A 19,316-nucleotide genomic window follows, 5' to 3' on the forward strand; every position below is an offset into this window, starting at 1 on the left:
CAGAGCAACTATGAACTATCCTTAAATTACTCCAGTGCAGGACAGAAATGGAAGTTTGCTTTCATGTCCTTGTGCTGGCTCCTTTCCAGCCCAGTGGCAAGGACATCTGAACACCATGTGAGCACGTTCCCCCTGAGCAGGACCAGGAAGGTTTAATGGGCATCTCCCGAGACCCAGGGAAATGAACAAATGCCTGAGGGACAGGATGTTAAGGGATAAAAGAATATGGCATGCTCACACCAGGTTCATTTAGCCTAATGCACTGTGATGGTGGGAGAATGTGCTGTTGTTATTCTCCAGAAACTTCTTTCAACTTACCATGATTTTTCACTGTTTGGAGCTGAGATAGATCAAAAATATGAACAAGAAACTAAAATTCCGATGCAATGGCAAAATGTCTTTGAAGTACACCAGGAACTCAAAAGCTTACATAGTAAGCAGAGTTACAAGGAAAATCATTGCTAAAAGAAAATAAAGAATATCATGAGATGCTACTGCACTCCTTATGAGAAAATAACAATAATAACAACAACTATTATTATTATTATTATTATTATTATTATTATTATTATTATTATTTCTGTGCTGCAGAAAATGTAGTTTGAGATTATCAAAATAATTTACAAATTGGGATTGACAAGCTGAATCACTGCAATACTGACATTTAGCTAGTTCATTTCAAAGTGATGTCTCTGTTTCAAAAACTGTCAGATTTCATTTTTTAAAGAGTCTTTTAAAAGGTCTTTTACTTTACCATGAAGAATTACCCCCTTAAATCCTGACTCTTGAATCCAGTCAGTAAACTAAAAAACCAATTATTTGCACAGTACTGGTTTTGGGGAAGAAGGCCAGAAGAAAAGACAACCACATACAAAAGTCAGTGCGGAATCAAATGGAGAGTGAAAGAGAACAAATATGGGATTTATCCACAGGGCAGACAGAGCCTTACAAGAAACTGTCTTCTATTCCTAAATTATATTTAGAAATGTATGGGGAAAGGTAGGAGAAGAAACTTTGCTGTGAGTGGAAAAGTTGGCAAGTGGCACAGCCACGTAGAGAACCCAAGTACTCCAGCTTGGCAAGAGGGCAGATGGTCTCTGCAAAATATTTTAACGCTTCTTGGCAGAAGACAGCCATTAAATAAAGTAAGGGAGAAGTTGGTCTTCAAAATCTGAAAAGAAATTAAAAGCATGTGCATGACACAACGGTCCCTGGAGCAAGGTAGGTGTCTACACAAAAAAAAAACTGGAGATGAGCCCTCTGGAAATCCAACTGAAACATTTTTCTGTAGAGGACAGCAATTCTTGTTTTGGAAAGCAGATGAGTACATCAGTGGAAGCTGGAGCTTTAAACCTCTGCTGGAGGTTTCCTGATGTGAGTCCCTGGAGCTGGGTCTGCACTTGTTTACCTGTGCATTACAGTGAATCCCAAGGCAATGTGAGGCTGAAGCCATTAACATTAGCAAAGAGCATAAACAACTCAAGTAAAGAGGTTTGGTGACACAAAGTGTTCAAGAGCCCACAACAAGAATGTTGGTTGGTATTTAACAACAGCAAGAGGAACTGAGTTAAGAACATGGCCAAACACCTAGACTGTGTTTAGTGATATTAAAATTATGCAATTTGTTAAGTACTTTCTGTAGCTAGGCCATGTGGCATCTTTCCAATTCCATTTCTTTATGCAAAACAAATAATTTTGCATAGATTTGCAAGTTACTAACAGGAGAAGAGACTTATTAGCAACATAAATTACAACTCACTTCTATTTAATTTATTATCTTGAATTAGCTGATGAGTGTCCTCGAGCTTTATCTCTGTGTTTAGACACTAACAGAGCACTTATCACTGTGGCATCAATGCCACTCTTCAGCCTTGATATAGAGCCTGGGATCTGGACTCAAAACAGTCAGCTGGGAAATAAAGCAAATTGAATTTTGCTTTGTATACGGAGGAAGATAAGTCATTTGCAGAAGTCCAGGGCATTCTGTTCTATTAAAATAAATTTCCTAAAAGTATTGAATCCTGTAACTGCTTTGCCCCAGAGCATTAAGAGGAATATTTCCAGTAGAATATGTGCACCCAGCTGCTTTGCAGACACCAGTCTAAATCTGAAACCAGTCCTTTACAGCCAGCCTAATAAACTGCCCATAAAACCAGCCAGCTGGCTGGATCTCTTCTGGCTACTTTCTTCTCCTTTTATTCATTGTGACCTACAGCTAAGGATGTTTTTCACACTGCAGACCCATGGAAAAGGCTCTCATAATCTCGTTAAAGGCTAGCATACTTGACTTGCACTTCAGAATCCTGCATTTGTCTCCTCAGGGAAATAAACATTTTAAAGAGCCTCTGGACGTCAAAAATGCCTTAAACAAATACAGTGGCCACCCTAGTAATAAGTGAATCAGTTTTCTGCTCCTCACAAAAATGTCTACAGCCAGGAATTTGGATTTTATGTGCCCTTATACAAACTCATCTACAGTTTTTTTTTTTTTTTTTTTTTTTATTGCTCACATGTTCTCAAGGGAAAGCAATTTCTCTTTCAAGCAGCAGTGACTTTAGAAGTCAAAGCATCCAATTGCTAGAGGAGGGTTTACTTTACCTCTCATCACTGAAACCCTGCTGTGGAATGCAATCTGTTTTCAGAAGAGCAGAGAGGTGAAGGACAAAAACAAATGGCAATTACTCAAAGCCTGTGAAGAGCTTGGAGACTGGTATTCCCTTGCATCTGAATTAGGGCAAGAAAATACACTGGTCAAAATGTTGCCAAGGATAATGCTCTAACACTGAGCAGACTGGAATTTGTCTTGCTGTCATGGAGAATATTAAGCAATAATATAATACTATGTAACATTTGCATTTATGGCTGCTTTTTAAGAAAGACTGAACCAATTTGTTAACTCTCCTTTAGGACAGATGTTTGGCAAGGACACAATAAAATATTCACAGTTTGCACTGCTAACTCTAATTCCATTATTTAATGATTAAAATATTTCTTGCTACTTTCAGAATCTTACCATACCGGTGAAACAAGATTTTGAATTTCCCCTTTGACTATCTACTTGAAAAATAACTGTATTTCAGTCCAAATTCATGGAACACTTTTCTTAGGGATCCCACCAGTCCAAAAGGTAACACAGTTAATCCATATTAGGGTATTTGAAGCACTAGGAGAAATAAACCACAGTATTTTTCACTATCATAGTTGCTAGAAAAGCACTGTCTTTAGCATTAGTAAAAGTAAGTTGGCCTAACAATTCTTCCATAAACACAGTGACTCTACCACAGAGAACCTCAAACTCATATATATCTGCAAAATTTCCAATTACAGAAAGTGGAACTCCAATAACAATTGCAATATTATTAAGAATTATTTACAAAATTAAGGTGTAGGTATCTACAAACAGAAGCACTTCTTGTGACATCTGCTGATAAAAATGATGCCCAAGCAAACAGAAACGTGTTTGGAACCTTGTGGCAGATGCCATAAAATAAGGAAATAATCTCTTTGTATAGGAAGTTAAATATAGGAGCAACTTTGTGGCCTTCACTAATTCTTAGAATGTGACACACGAGTCCAGGCTTGCTTAAAACATAAACTGCATTAATGTAATTCAGTTTCCCAAGGTCAGGAGGAGTTTATTTCCAAAGCCTTGCTCTTAACAGTGCTGTCATATGACATGAAATAACAGCACCACATATCAGCAGGTCCTGAATTTCTTTTGAAACACAAAGGCCTGACAATGAATCTGCCTCTCAGGAGCTTAATATATTGTTTTCACTTGCATCTTCTTTATTGTAGCTCTTTCATACCTGTACTTCAACTGCACATGGCATCTTTCCTTTATTGAGGGCTGCAGTTAATCAGCTGGTTCCGTAAAGCATCGCATAAATTCTGTTTTATGAATTCTTTGTCACAAGAATGTAGCCAAATGCCTCATGTCCCAAGACTCAGCAGTAACACATCACCTTTGCACAGCCTTGCAAAACCATATGGAAATTACAGCAGCCCATGAACAGAAACTCCTCAATCACCTTTACTGTGTTAGGGATGGTAAGGAAAAAATAGAAACCAGTGATGTTTAACAGACATGTCTTAAAAAAGAGTGAGGAAAAGAAAGAGAGAGAAAATCAGCCTGGGTATGAGTAGATAGACATTTGTAAGGTTGTCTTTCAATGCAAGAACCTTGGCAGTGTGAAGTGCTGCTGTGAGCCCTCATTTTCCAAAATCCCTTTTGAGTAGCAGATGTCTTTCCCCTTTCCTCAGATTCCTCATTCATTTCACACCCTAAACTATATGACTACAAGAAAAAAAAAATCTAAAAAAATTATGTGCAAATGTACTTTATTTTCCACTTAATGCATACTGAGAGAATTGACTTAAAGCTGTATTTATATTATCATTTAAATACCTATACAAGGCTACTTTCCCCCTTTAGCTTCTCCAAAGTAGCTGTAACAAATCTTTTCAGTAGTTCTGTGAGTTAACTTTTAGAAGACAGGACTTCTTATGAGGTTTTTGCACCAAGCACAAAGAAGTCTGTGACAGGAGTGGCTCAGCTCTAGACTGAAGCAGTGAGAAGTGAGAAACTCACTCAGTCTCCTATTTCATCTTGGAATTTTCTCTGATAGACCATTGCTGATCTGAATACACCAAAAAAAAAAAAAAAAAAAAAAAAATAAAAAAAAAAAGCCCCAGACAAAGTCTTACCAATGCCCTGTCAAGAACTGCCAGTATTTCTGGAGATTCCCCTCCTGACATCCCTGAGGTTTAAATGTCTTTCTCACAGCCCAAAGCTGCTCACAGTTATTCTGTGACCAGCAGCACAACTGGGGCCTTTCCTCCTCCAGACATTTCTAACCAAGGAGCACTTAGATAAAGCAGATGTTCACATTATTACACCCCAAGTGTATAATTATGCACTTTGTGCTAATGAACTTCTTCCCATTTCTATTGCTCCAGCTCCCAAGGACATCCAATTGAAAATACCAAAAGGAACTTCTTTTAAAAAAAAAGTGAAATACTGTCCAGCGTTTTTTGCAAACAACTCGATTTTTTGGCATAATGTAAACTGAACAGATAACAATTCCTTCCACTTGCTTGTTTATTGAAAAATCTATTTTAATCATTTATTGCCTTCAGGGTAACAGCATTCTCAAATGCACTTACTCTACACACTATACAGCATAATCCTCATACAATTAAAAAAAAATAAATCAAAACAGTTAAAAGTTATATTTGCTGGTAAAAAACCTGTGCTTTAAAAATTCTGATTTGTATAAATATATTTTTTAAACTTCTTATTGCTCATGGGATTTTACTAAATTGAGGAAAGTTATTCATATATAAGCTTCATGTAACAGTCTCAAATGTACAATATCAAGATTTCTTTGAAAGAGTTTTTATTAGTAATGTCCAGAATGCTAGTGTCAATATTTAAAATTAAAAGGAAGCATGATATATAGTTCATAACACTGGTTAGTTTTGTGCCGTTGGCAATTTCCCTGAAACTGAGTCTCCACTGCCCACCAATAATGTAATTTCGAGATAAGAAACTTCATCTATGAGATGCCTCTTCCAGTGCCTCTGCAGCCCATCAGGCTCAGAGGAAAGCACTGCAAATGTGGGAAGGATTTTTGTACACTGGCCAATCTCTCTGCACTTAGTCTCCAAAGTCCCAGTGCTGAGGTATCACTCCAGCACACTTCCTGCTTAGAGCTTATGGAAGATACTGAATTCACAGGGATGGTTTGCAGACCTTGAGTTTTCCATGCATGAAACCCAAGATTTGTTTGTTTTCATTTGGTCCCATCCTGAAAAGGGGAGATGCTGCAGTTTCAAAGTTACTTCTGGTGTTTTTCCTGGGTTTCATCTCAACCAAACAGCTCAGGTAGGAGCTAATTAATCCCTTTGTGAGAGCAACAAAACAGAATGAGGCACTTTTTCTTTATATAACTATTTTTTTAGCCACACCTTAATGTTATTGTATAACATTACCAGAGGATGTAACACACTTGAGAAACACCTGGGCATTGTTTTTTCACAGCGAGTTATTACAGAGATAAACAACCATGTACCAGAAGGGTTTGGAAAATCAGGATAAAGACAGAGATATGGATATTTTGTTGTCACTTCACAGTCCAAAATGAAGCCTAATTCTAGTGGTCTCAACCAAGATGCCCAGGATTTTTCAAAAGATGGGATCCCTTTTGCTTTTCCTTTTGCATCCTTAACTCTCCATGGACATTTGCCTCCCTTTCAAGAACTGAGAGCTTAAATCTGAATTTCAGTCATGAATGATCAACGAGGCATTTGTAACATGCAACTTGCTGTCTGGAATGACAGTGACATGATTTTACTTTACCCAGTTTTCATTTTTTCCTGCTGACAGGGATTTCCTGACAAGCAAGTACTTGCTGCTACAGACCATACTTAAAATTTGGACAATTTCTGGCTGTTGTTTGTGCCTGATAACACCTGAGCCCCAACTATCTTTGTAAACAAATAGAAAAATAGGTCACAATGGTAGTAAAATCACCTTCAGACAAGCAAGATGGAGCCAAGACTGTAAATTATTCAATCCAAACACATACTGATAGCATTGTATATTCTCATAGAGGAAAGTGTTTCCCTATAAACACAGCCTTCTAAACTAATAATGAAATTGGAAAACAATATTAAATAAATGTTGTTAAGACTAAGTTTGAAAATCAGCACAGAGTAAACAGATTGCTTAGACATAAGCTTAGCCACTCTGTATGTTACTATTAATTAGAAATATTATAAAGGCTTGTCTGAATGCTTGCAGGGTCTAAGAATTTATAATTCAGCTCCAAATTTGAGATTTGGCTATTCAAGCTAACCCCAAGGACTGCTCCAGAGAGGCTTCATCAGGAAACCTGCAGGGAAGGTCAAACTGCAATTTTGAGTGACCAACCCAGTTTTCAGAGTTTCTCCCTGAATCTGAAAAAAATACTAAATGCTGAAACATAGATATTTTAATATTTGGGCATAAAGATCTATGGTGGTTGCCTAGAAGCTTCTCCATCATTTATTTTTTGTGTTGCAGGATATTTTAGTGTTCTTGTGTGGATGTTGGACTCCTGTTTGACAGAGATGGACCTGAGCCTAATCATTCAGATTTTAGTAATTTAGTAAAGATTCTCATTCTAGTCCACATCTAAGACAGCTACTTCAGAGAAAACAGATAACATTATTTTTTGATTTACATGCAGTCCATTAAACTGAATTACTAAAAAATGCAATTCTTCAGAGGCAAATTAATGTAGAAAGGTCCCTGTTGGGTCAGTGGAAGCTATAAAATATGCAAGGATATATATTTGGAATGAGGTGGTGATATCACAAATGCCATCTTCCTTCTCCTACACTAATAAAGAATTAGAAATTGAAAAAACCAAGAACTAATTTGCCACAATGCTGCAGAAAAAGTTACAACCTGTCTGGAAGGATCAATTAATCTCTAGGCTATACTCATTTATACCTCTAGAGACAGAATAACTTAACCCAAAGCAACTAGCTCAACATTGTTGATGGAACTATTCCAGATTTATACTGGAATAACTAAAGTTGGAATTTAGTCCTTAAGATACCAAAAGGAAAAAACCCAAACAACCAAGAAATTGGAAAAAGATGTATTAGAAACACCAAAAGTCTTATTTTCCCCTGTGTTTTACTGAAAAGGTTTGGGTTTTTTTTTCCCCCCACACACTGGGATGTTTTAGCTTAACACCACAATGATATGCACTATAATTTATTTCATTGTCAGGTTTCCAGAGATTTTACAAACTTCTTCTTGGAATAAATGTTAGGGAAATATTCCCAAAAATGCATAAATCAATAACCATGAGAAAAAGCTATATGGAACCAGTCTTATTTATTTGATTTTGTTTATGATGAGAGAAATTTTAGTGCTCTAATTATCATTATCAGCACACAAACACCTGCTGTTACTAGATGGTGTTTCTATTAACACAGTGTGCCACTTCAATAGTTTTTTGTTGGCAATCCAAAATCAAATTACTTCTTGTCTGAAAATTATTGTTACTTGCTGACACAAAGTGTTTACTCTGTCTTTCATTTTCTAACCTTTTATTTATGCCAGAAAAGGAAATCAATAGCCATTTAAAATTTTTTTTTAATGCTGTTTATGAAACCAACAACCATTGAGCTGTCTCAATGTGCTCTTACTGTTTTGCAGGTTTATGCATCCCAGCATCCTTTGGAATCCTGTATCCTTTGTGTGTCCAGGTGGGGAATTGTCTGCAGGGTCAGTGATCCAGGTGATGCCCACACTGCCCTTGGGACCTGTGGTCCTTTTAGATTTGGGCTCTGTATCAAATTTAATGTGGAACTGAGCAATCCACAGCTACTGGTTACATGGATGAGACCCACCAAACCAATTTTTTCAATATTATTTCTATTTTAGGAGGTGACCACTCCAGGGGAAGGGGTGAAACCTGTATTTACTGCTAAGCCTGGGTAAATGCACTGCTATAAATGCTTGAGAAAACATAAGACTTGACTCAGCCTCAGAGAGATGCCAGGGATTTAACACAGCCTTAAAAGTTCTCTCTGCAAAGATTTCAAAAGGATTGAAAAGAATACCCTACTGTTTTTAACCTAATTACACCACAACTCAGTTATTTTTATGCAGTTCCTGTCTCCTGCTGCCGTCTGGGATTAGTCCTTATTTAGCAATGATGAGGAATTATGTCTCATGTCCTGGTTCAGCCTTGAAAATTGTGATTCTCTTGCCATGATAGCCTGTTAAAGAGATGCATTTACCAAAAGGGCAAATCCTGCTGACAGGGATGTTGCTACTGCACTCAGCATCCTCTCAGCAAGCACCTGAAAGCAGCAAAGTGCTGCCTGCTCCTCCCTTCTGTCAGTGCTGCCTCTAAAGCAGATGTTGTCTGCTGTATTTTGGAGCCTGCTAGAATTTGATCAAATCCATAGAAGATCATGCCAAAAAGTGACAGCTAGTCAATGGATGGTATCATCCCTAACTTGTTATCTGTCTGGGGCCTGCTGCAATCAATGCTTTTGTGCCAAGTTCCAAACCCTTAGAGCCAGATCAAAACACAACATTTCTACAGGGGACAATTCTGTCTCCTTTTCAAGTTCATGTCAAAGCAGCCTTCACATAGGCACCCGGGTGCTTTCTGTGCGTAACTGCTGAAAGCCCAAAATATATTTTAATTCATATTCCGTTAAGTGTTAATTCATACTCCATTAAGGTGTCTATCTGTGACACCTAAAGCATTAAGGTGTCACAGATCCAAACCTAAATTTACTCTCAGGCCTAACCAAGTTTTTTTGGCTGATTTTCCCTTATGGCACAATTATGATGGAAAACACAGCAACCTGAGAATTTGCATTTCATTTCCAACGTATGAATACTTTGTACATATAATTCAGAACCTCAGTATGGGAATACTGAATGGTGGTGAAAAATCCAATAGTATTTTCTCAAGTTGAAAAGTGATTTTAGATTTGATAATCTCTCTATATTCCTTCTTGGCAGAGTTTTGAGCTCTTAAATCACACCATTTTGGCTGTTTGCACCTACATGCTAAAATATGGTGCTGACCTACTGGTGCAAGAGAAATTTAGACTTGGTTATTCAATGATAAATTTGCAACTCACATTATGTGCTGTCCAATTATACAGTCCCAGTCAGTTGTATTTGGGAACAGGAAAAAACACTACATTAATTCTATATCTGGCCTATCCCCCATCAGCTCTTGCTTTTGTCCAGTGCACAAAAGGAAGATTCATGTGAGGTCAAACAGCAAAACAGCCCTCAGCCACCACTGCTTTGCTCTTTCTTCTGATGCTTGCAAGAGCTTGATTTTGCTGGCTCAGTCTTGGAGCTATTGGCTTTTGCTTCCATGAGGAGTGGGTGACACAAAGAGCCATCCATGGGGAGCAGAGGTATCTGTTCTTGCCTGCTTCCTGACTTTCTTTAATCAAATATTCATTGGGTACAGTCACTTACTTCACTACTCATAAACAGTATCTTGCAGAAGTGAAAAAAAGTGATTCTTTCATGCTCTGGGGATGCTTTTCCATGCTTTTGGAATAAAGACTGATCTGCCTGTGTGAAAGCTTGCAGGCAAGGAAAATTGTATTGGTAATAGTAATTATTATTTACAGAAACTATGGAACTCCGAGCTACTTGAATAAGTTCATTTCATCATGTAACAAATTAAAAAACTGAATTGCAGTATTCACACAGAAAATTTTGGAGCAAAAATATCAGATCCTGCTTAGTTTAGAGCTAACAAATCTACTATTTATTGATGAAGTACAGAGGAAAAAACCCATATGATTTTCATGAGATATACTAAAGCTTTGAAAACTTAATTTTGGAATGCTTTTCTTTTATCATTCCCAGAGTTTGAGACTCAAGTAAGTAACTTAGAAATCTACCTGGAAATTCAGTGACAGAAAGAACCTTTTTGCAAAACTAAAGCCACAAAAGGAAACATTTCCTGATGAATCTGCACCAATTTTAAATCAACCATGTTCATGACTCATACTTCATCTTCATAAACTTTAAATTATCTACTCTGCAGTTATGAAAACCTGTGAGCAGCAATTTGCAGCTGAAATATTTGCTGAAAGTGGATTTCAAGACTTTAAATTCTTTTAGTTGTCAGTCATTCAGACATAAGAAGTGATATAACTCATTTGGGAAAAAAGACTGTGGTTTCTTCCAATGAATTTCATGCACTGAGTGCTCTTTTTATATAGGAAAGGAGCATTAGACCTTCTCATCCATCACACCCAATACAGCTGGTAGTTAAATGCTACAATATATACCCTAAACAATGTAGATTCTTGATCAAGCTTGCCAAGACCTATTCTGCAACTTAAAAATGTTCCCTTGATTCTCCTTAGAAATTTAAACAACACTGGGCATATTTGAATACATTTCCTTCTGCCTACTGACCTTATATTCCCCTTATCAAGATAATAGAATTTCCTTAGAAGTTGCCTTGGGCATTTCGGCAAGGTCAAAAGCACACAATGCACAGACAGGGATAAACCTACTTTGAATTACTGCATCTACTCATGCTCCAGTGGTTCTGCAACCCTGGTGGCAACAAATGAAGTCTGGTGTGCTGGGAGTACAGCACTTTGAAAGCACAGAAAGGGTATGGTCAGAAAGAGCCCTGACAGGCTGTTAAACATTTACCACCCTGCCTGAGCACCTCCACCACTAACACAGACCAAACAGCAGTCACAGAGCAACGGGGGAAGCTGACAGAACCACAATTTTGCAACCACAAATTCACACCTGCCAAGAGACAGCCCAGCCATTGCACTGCATTGGTGTTATGATAGAATGAACAGCACATTCAAGGCAAGAATCTCTCCACTTGCCAGGAGGTTCTGAAGAACTGAAACAGTTTGTTTCTTATCTGAACTTATTTAGAATGGGTTTTTTGGAAGCTTCATTTGGCCTGAAAATAAGTTCTGCTTGATGAAGATTCCACTTACTATTGCAAAGAGGTACCTGAGAACCACCAGCAGACAAGGTTCTTTGCCTTAAATAATTTCTGTCACTTAGAGACAGAAATCACTGGAGTTTCTAGTCCTTTACTTTGTTGAAATTATAGCCTTATTCATTTTACAGTACTAAATCAAAGGGCATACACACTCTGGAAGGGCAGCTGACCTCAGGGCAGTTTACTGCTCAACCTCTGTCTCTGGGTAGCCAAGCTGAAAATCAGCAGCTATCATAGAAGCATATTATAAAGCTGGGATACTGCTGTGAATCACGAAGCATATCGAGTGTTTGGATAAATCAAAAGAATCTAAATGGGCTTAAAACAGCAAAAAGTAAAAGCATTAGGTCTTGTCTTCTTTTCCAAAATCTTCCATTAGTACCTTCACAGAGACCTGTTTTCTACCTCTCAGACACTGATTCAAAATTCCATTTAAGAAAATGAAGAACATGATCCTGCCATCTCCTCAAAGATTTAACTTTATGGTAGAAAGATTTTATTGTTGTTACTTGCCATCAAAGGTAATAATTCTGGTGTAGTTTTCTTTTGCTTGCATTCGTGCTATTTTATTAATGTCTCCATAGCAGCAGTTAGCATTGCAAAAGGAATTCCAATTTTTAACATGATTATTAGTCTTCATTTTCATCCTCAAAGCTGGGATGTTTTCGAAGGAGCTCAGGGAGGAGGGAGGAATAAGACTCAGACACCACAGTCCATTGTTACCTCTGAGCACATACACTTAGATTGCTTTCCTTTGATGCTGCTGCCAATTTTATTCACAAGCGTATAAAAAAAAGGTCATGACATTTAGAATTACAGTACTTTGGAAATTAGATGTTCCTTTAAATTTTTAATTTCTGAAAGTAATTTATCATGGAATAATATTTGAATATGGTTGAATGAATGTGTAAAGATTAATGCAAACTTTCTTCAAACTCCAAGTTCACAAGCACATATGTTTAACCTTGTTGTGTAATAGGCATAAAAACGTTGATATGTGAGCTTGGAGAGCTGCATTTCCATTTTGCTGGAAGCACTTGCACTATTATTCACCTTAGTATTTTTCCACTGGCATGTCTGTATAAGGCATGAGGTTTAGCTCTCAATCATTTTCTACTTAACATTACACTTCACAAACCTGGCAACTAAATAAGGAGCAAAAATGAATCCCAATGGTCTGCAGAGTTTTTCCAGAGTTTTATGTGAGAAATCAAACTACTGATTTTTAGGCTAATTCAGCAATATTAATGATATTATTGTAGCATATGGGAAAATAAAATAATTTAGTGTGAACACTAGAGAAAGCACTAAGATACCACATAACCAACATTCTAGTCAGAAGCTCCCTACTCAGAGATTTTGGGATCTGACAAAGAGGAGATCTCTGAAGTGCTGTCATGGCCAGGTATGGGGAGCCCTTTGTCAAGGAATGGACTTGCCCATCTCACACACAGGCTCATCAGATGGTTTAGGTTGGGCCTTTCAGATCACTGAACCCAGCTGTGTCACCTTAGCCATTGGTCAGGGTTTATTTCTCCAAAGCCAGCTGACACTCCTTGTTCAGCAGAAAAAGGAAATCTTACAAAAGGCAGCAGCACACTCTTGAAATTTTTCTGTGGTCAGCAACTAGAGTTCATAATTTTCTCATACCCTAAGGAAAGCTGGCTGGGCCCCAGGCTGCAAAGGGCAGACACACACAATTCCAAAGCCCTGATCAGATGCTGCTAAAATTGCACCTGCATAAAACTCATGCTGGTGTGTAGAATTTACTCATGTTTTCTCATGGAAACTCCTGGGAGCACTTTGTTGGAACTCTGAAATATTCAGATTGAGACTCCAGTGCACTCAGTGGGTCAACTAAAGGGACAATGTCTGAAGAAAGGAGACTGAGGAAGATCCAGGAAGTCTTTAACTGAAATGTTACTGGCACGTTCAAAGATCCAGAAGAAAAGGAAGTTATAAAGCACCTATGTTATTGATTATTTGATTCTCAATTCCAAATACTTTTGTGTACATTTCAGTAAATAATAATAATAACAATAATAATATCCCTGTCATCAGGGCAATGGCAGGAGCATTGCTAGTTCAAGTTTGGCCTCTTGAAAAGCCCTTAGAAAAGTTGCTCTGCAGATCACCCAATTCATTAAATTAATGCTTTGTTGGCTGGAGTTAAAGTTTGAGTCAGGCAAAACAAAAGCCTGGCTTTCAGAATACACATACCCTGTCAAACTGCATTTATCAAGATAAGGGTTATTAGAATCTTTTTTCTCTTGTGTGAATGAAATTGTAAGCTTGAAATATCACTGAAGATTTATTAATCTGATACTCTTTCTGATAAGGGCAAAGAAATAGAAAGGGCAGAGAAAAAGTAATATTTCTTGTAGCCTGATAATGACTACAAGAAATAGAAAATATGAATAAGGCAATTTATCAGTGGGCATTCTGTAACCAAAAGATTCAAGCCACACAAAGCGATAGTACAGTTATATATTGATTTCAGAACACTGCCATCCTCAACACTTGGTCAAAGTTTGAGAGTGGTGCAGAAAAATGTCTGCAATTTTCAAAAAATTATATTAAACCTGAATTTTCAAACTGTAGGCTGGAGTAACACTTGATCTAGAAAGTAGATGGAGGCCAAAAGTCTATTTTCTTTTCTACTTTCTTTTACAATTTTTCAGCATTTTAGTTCATTAGCCAGAATTTCATTTTCCTATGATACTCTCTCAAGTAGGAGTTAGTTTTGCAGCAATTCAGGTGTTTGAAAGCACTACCTGTTTAGAAAATGACCAGTTGCACAATACCTCTTTCTCAGAATGCCTTACATAGAAAAGATGCCGGTTAAGAAAAGTCCTTCTTACATTTTTATAAGAACATAGCAAGAGCCAAATCATCTGCCATGATTTCATTAGCAGTTCAACTTACCAGTTTTCTCTGTCTTGTGTTTTAAACTTTCAGGTCCTGGCAGGCAGGGGCAGGGCCCTTCACATCGAGCTGTGATGGTTTTGCCAGAAGTACAGGCATGGAACTCCATCTTGCACTAGAAGCATAAAAAAAGGCAAGAATACTTGCTTTTAGGAAAAGATAAAAAATAGGAGCTGTCAATTAAATGAGAAATTGTGTTATCATTAATGACATTGGATAGATTGCAAAACTTCAGTCTCTACTGCAAATACTTTTATAAGATAACACTTACTATTCCTAACCTTTGTTGTTTGCATTACCTACATTTTAGTTCTGACTTTCCTCCAAGAGCTTTGTGCCTGTGCAGTTGCCCTTTCCTCAGTGACTGCCCCATGGGTACTTCCCCATTCTGTGCCCAGCAGCACCAGTGGCTTGACAAAGGACTAACGCAGTACTAAAATGAAGTGAAAGAAAACAGCACAGAAACACAAATGTTCTCTTTGGCTTGATACCTAGTGAACCAAATTCTGCTCCATTTTTTGTCCTCTTCAAGCCCTGCTTTTACAAGACCAGAATCCAAGGGCTTTTGATACACTGGGGAGTGCTGCCTGTGGTGCCCAGGCTGGAGCTCCTCCCTCCTGCCAAGGAAAACGGGAATGCTGGGCTGCAAAATCCCTTTGATCTGAGTTTTATTGAAGATTATGATTCATTTAAAAGCAGGCCAACATGTTTACACAGTGGGACACGACGTGTTTTGACACAGCTGAAGGACACAGATCCTGAGACCATGGTGTTACCATGGAGGATGCCGTGGGCAACCAGAGCTCACTGGGCAGCAGCCACTGCTGAAACTCACAGCATCATCCCCTGTAATTCTGGTACTGGGGGAGCCAAGAGAACAGAGCAGGATGTTGTTACAAGATGAACACCTCCTGCTTTGAAAGTACTGTAAACATCTTGGCTTTGCCTGTGTTTGTTTCTGTTCAAAGGGCTCATCGTGGCCCAAGCTTTAATCTAGCAGCAGGGGACCATTATGCTGTGCCTACATCCCATTCTGTGGACATTATCCCCCCACCATCCTCAACTTCAATGCATCAGGGTGATTCTATGCTCTCTGTGATGTCTTGCCCTTCTCATTTAGAAAATGCAAGGCCACACACAACCTTGCAAGTGTGCAAGCTTAGCTTGTACTTTACACCAATTTGTCCCAAGACTGAAGGGAATATATGTACTTATTTTTCAACTGTTTGCTCCATAAATACACTTTGCTCAGAGCACAAAGGCAAAAGAGAGCACATCAGAAGGAAAAGAGAACAGGAGAAAGGACAACACCAAGGGCAGTCCTGAAGGCAATGACCTTCCGCAGCATATTTTGATAGTCAATGTGTTGTTGAGAACACAGGCATAAATCTTCTTCCTGCAGCTGGAGTTGATAATTTAATCCCTTACAGAACATCAATTACTTACGTATTTTATTATGCATAATAAATGTAAATTATGTATCTAAGCATTAGCAATTATACTTCAAATACCAACCTTTAAGATGGCACCAGCCTATTTCAAGCCCGTGCAGTTAAGAAAGGAAGAACTTCATACTTAGAAACATCAAGGCAAGTTTTTCCTCAGCTTCCCAGACAATTGATAAAAATGACACCCAAAAGGCTAAACACAAACCAAAAAAAGGAACTGCTTAAATGGGTTGTATTATCTGAGGGCAAGGAGGAGAGCCCAGCTTGCAAATCTCAATGCTGCAGTTATTACTCACATGTGAGTAAGATTACACCCATGATCAACCACATTATACTCCCACCGTGCTTGTTTGGGATGTTTGGTGTTGGGGGATGAAGATTAAGAATTCCATCATTTTAAATATTAAATTAGGATAATACTAACTACTTTTCAACACCTAATCACTGTATGTAGCTCTTTATTCCTTCCCTAGAGGAAAACATGGAGATCTCTTACTTTGCATGTGATGGTGTGCTTACTCACTGTAAAAACCTACACAAGTAGCCCAACTTTGGATTTAATGACTTTGCCTAAGCCTCACTAAGAGATATTCAGGGGCAGAGTGGCCACAGAGAATGTGTTGTGGAGCAATAATGACTTTTTGGATTATTCTGCACTGGATCTACAGCATATAAGGAGCCTGCTGGCTTTCTTCAGACCATGAACAATAAAATGATACACAGTGCTTGGAAAAACTCTCAAGTCTTTCACACCAAAAAGACATTATATATTTTGCAGACATGAGCCACAAAGCTCTTTGCAGTGATTGTGCACAGGACTCTGTGGGAGCAGCCCCACAGTTTGGGGCCAGTCCCTCTCATTGCAGGGGGCTCATTTGGCCATTGATATGATTGGATATGCCTCAACTCTCTGCTGAGCTGCTCTAGCAGAGCTCCCTGGGTCGTGCAAGCTTTGTATTTTTCTGCAGCCTCCCTGGTGTGTGAACTGCATTTGTTTACTCTGAACCCCAAGGCCCACATAAACATCTCTAAACTATTTTACTGCAAATGGAAAAGCAGCTCTGTTATTTGTTGTTAAATGTATATGGAGATCAATAAAGTATATGAGGGGAGAAATGGTTGAACATATTCATGGAAAATTCATAAATTAATTTATTCAACTAAGATGTGGGAAATTACTGCAGAGTGTGTCTTGGTTAAAGTGTTCCCCTGAGAATCCACTACTCGTATAATGATTCCCTCTTTATTGTCAGTGAATCTACAGCAATGTGTTTTGCATAAGCATTCACATTTGAGGGAGAAAGAAAATAGCTACATAAAATTTATTCCTAGCTATTTTATTCTTGTCTGTTAGTCTCCAGCCTCCAGTCCCTGCTAGAGGAGAATCTAGATTTTTTTTTTTTATTTTTAATGATATAATAAAACAGTGTATCTCTGACTTTATTCTGGCTTTCAGCTTCTGGCAGCCAGGTTTTGATCTAACCTGCAAGTAAGTAATCCTGTGGAATAAGTTACTGTGATCTTTTCTGCAAGGGTGTGTATTTGCCAACTGAATGTGTTCATGGACAGCCTGGTACAGCCCAGTTTATTAATGCTGGGAAGAGTTTTGCATCCTGGCACAAGCAACTCATGGATTTGCCTAAAAAGCAGCCATGTGCAGCAGCACTTCCCAGCCCTGATGGCACCTTTCAGTGGCAGAGCAGGGTAATTGAGATGTAACAGGTTGGCCCAGGGGGCCTGGGACATCCTGTGTGATTGATTCATAAGCCAAAAATCAATAACTGGAAATTTCTTGTAGTCACATTAATATAGGAGAAAGTGCTAGGTTCCAAACTTCTGCTGCTTCTATTGTTAATTTCATGTGAATTAAACAGGAGGGTATGTAGGAATTAGCAGACAATACACATGACAAAGATAAACATGAAATCTCATTTGCAAAAGAGTGACCACTGAAACAGGAGGTTAAATTTTATAGTATACTAATTAAACTCCTGAGATATTACATCATATTAATGGCAGTGTCTCTAAACCTATTGTTGAACAGTGCTCTTGCCTGGAAGACACTGCATTTTTAGCACCCTACAGCTTTTTACATTTCCACCAAGAATGATTTCAGTGTAGTGTTTGTTTTATGGTGCATCTTTTGTTCCCTCACAATGTCTCTTCGAAACTACACATACAAATAACAAAAGCTTATTATTTTCTATCTTATCTTTTACCCAGTGGCTGCCACAGGCAGAAGCTAAAATTTCCTAAAATTATAGCATGTATATATTTTTAGTCCAGAGTTTCTTGATATCAGTAGTGTTCCCTACCCATCTGTCTTAGCAGATAATTAGAATCCATTGGAATTCAGACACCCCTCTGAGAGGGGTTGTTTGTTTACAAGCTTTAGAGCTGCGCCTGCCATTGCTTCCTTAGCTGGGACTCTTATCACCATTTTCTTTATAAGCCTCTCCTTCCAGTTTTCATCAGATGGAAAACAAAATACAGTGTTTGGAACACACTCAGATCAAGTGTGGGGTTTTTTAAAAACTTCTCACAATAAAAAAAGGTTCAGTATCTTTTCTACAAATCCCAAAAGAAATGTCAGATGGTGCACTCCCATTGCATCCTGCTGAACACATACATTAAGTTTTCATGGGAATTTTCCAAACTTTTCAGGCACTGTAAAATCTGAAATCCTGAAATACGGATTGAGAGACAGCAGTCAACCACATGAATTCCTGCTCATTAAAAACCAGACACTAACGTGAAGTCTGGAGGTGAGTCTCAGATTCTGGGCTGAGGACAGGGCTGTGTGGTCCCTTAGCACTTCCCCCCCCCTGCCCCGGGTTCTGCTGCCTTTTTGCTGCTCTGCAAACCAGAGCCCCCTTGTCCTGGGTGCTGGGAAGGAGAGGGGTGGCCCTGGGACACAGCATCTCAGTGGGGGAACTGAAAATATGGGCCAAGCTCTGTCCCCAGGACTGGCCACTTGGGCAGACTGTCTGGTGCCATTAGTGGCTATTCCATGGCCAGACCAACCCTTGGTGGCTGGTGCAGTCATCTCATTTCTCTGGGCACCCTTCTGCTCACAGAGCACAGCTCCCCACTGCCAGGACTCCTGCCCTGCACAGGCATTACTCCAGGATGGGATTGGCTTGTGCTATGGCAACAAAAATTAAAGGGAGGATGGTGGAAAAAATAACTATAATAAAAACACACCATTTTTTTCCTCTTACAATAGCTACCAGGTGAGAACACTTAATCTTTGCAATAAAAGCTGTACAAAGATATCTTAAAATCCTGGAGCTCTAATTAGGAGCTATGTTCTCCTTAGGAGAATACATGGTGTTGATAATAATGGGAGTTATGCATGCATACCAGTGGTGGAATAAACTCTAATTAACACAACCAATCTATTGTGTAAATA

The 19,316-nt window shown here is 38.5% G+C and overlaps 1 protein-coding gene across 2 annotated transcripts in view; it reads right to left on the reverse strand.

Moving 5' to 3' along the window:
- SPOCK1 (SPARC (osteonectin), cwcv and kazal like domains proteoglycan 1) overlaps positions 1-19,316 on the reverse strand; it is a 271,183-nt gene that overhangs the window by 43,307 nt on the left and 208,560 nt on the right. For both annotated transcript variants that reach the window (XM_059860078.1, XM_059860077.1), the window contains exon 6: positions 14,457-14,571. In XM_059860078.1, the coding sequence (XP_059716061.1) occupies positions 14,457-14,571 (115 nt within the window). The remainder of the gene's footprint in view (positions 1-14,456; positions 14,572-19,316) is intronic.

This window comes from Haemorhous mexicanus, chromosome 15 (genome assembly GCF_027477595.1).
Source record: "Haemorhous mexicanus isolate bHaeMex1 chromosome 15, bHaeMex1.pri, whole genome shotgun sequence".
Lineage (NCBI taxonomy): Eukaryota > Metazoa > Chordata > Aves > Passeriformes > Fringillidae > Haemorhous > Haemorhous mexicanus.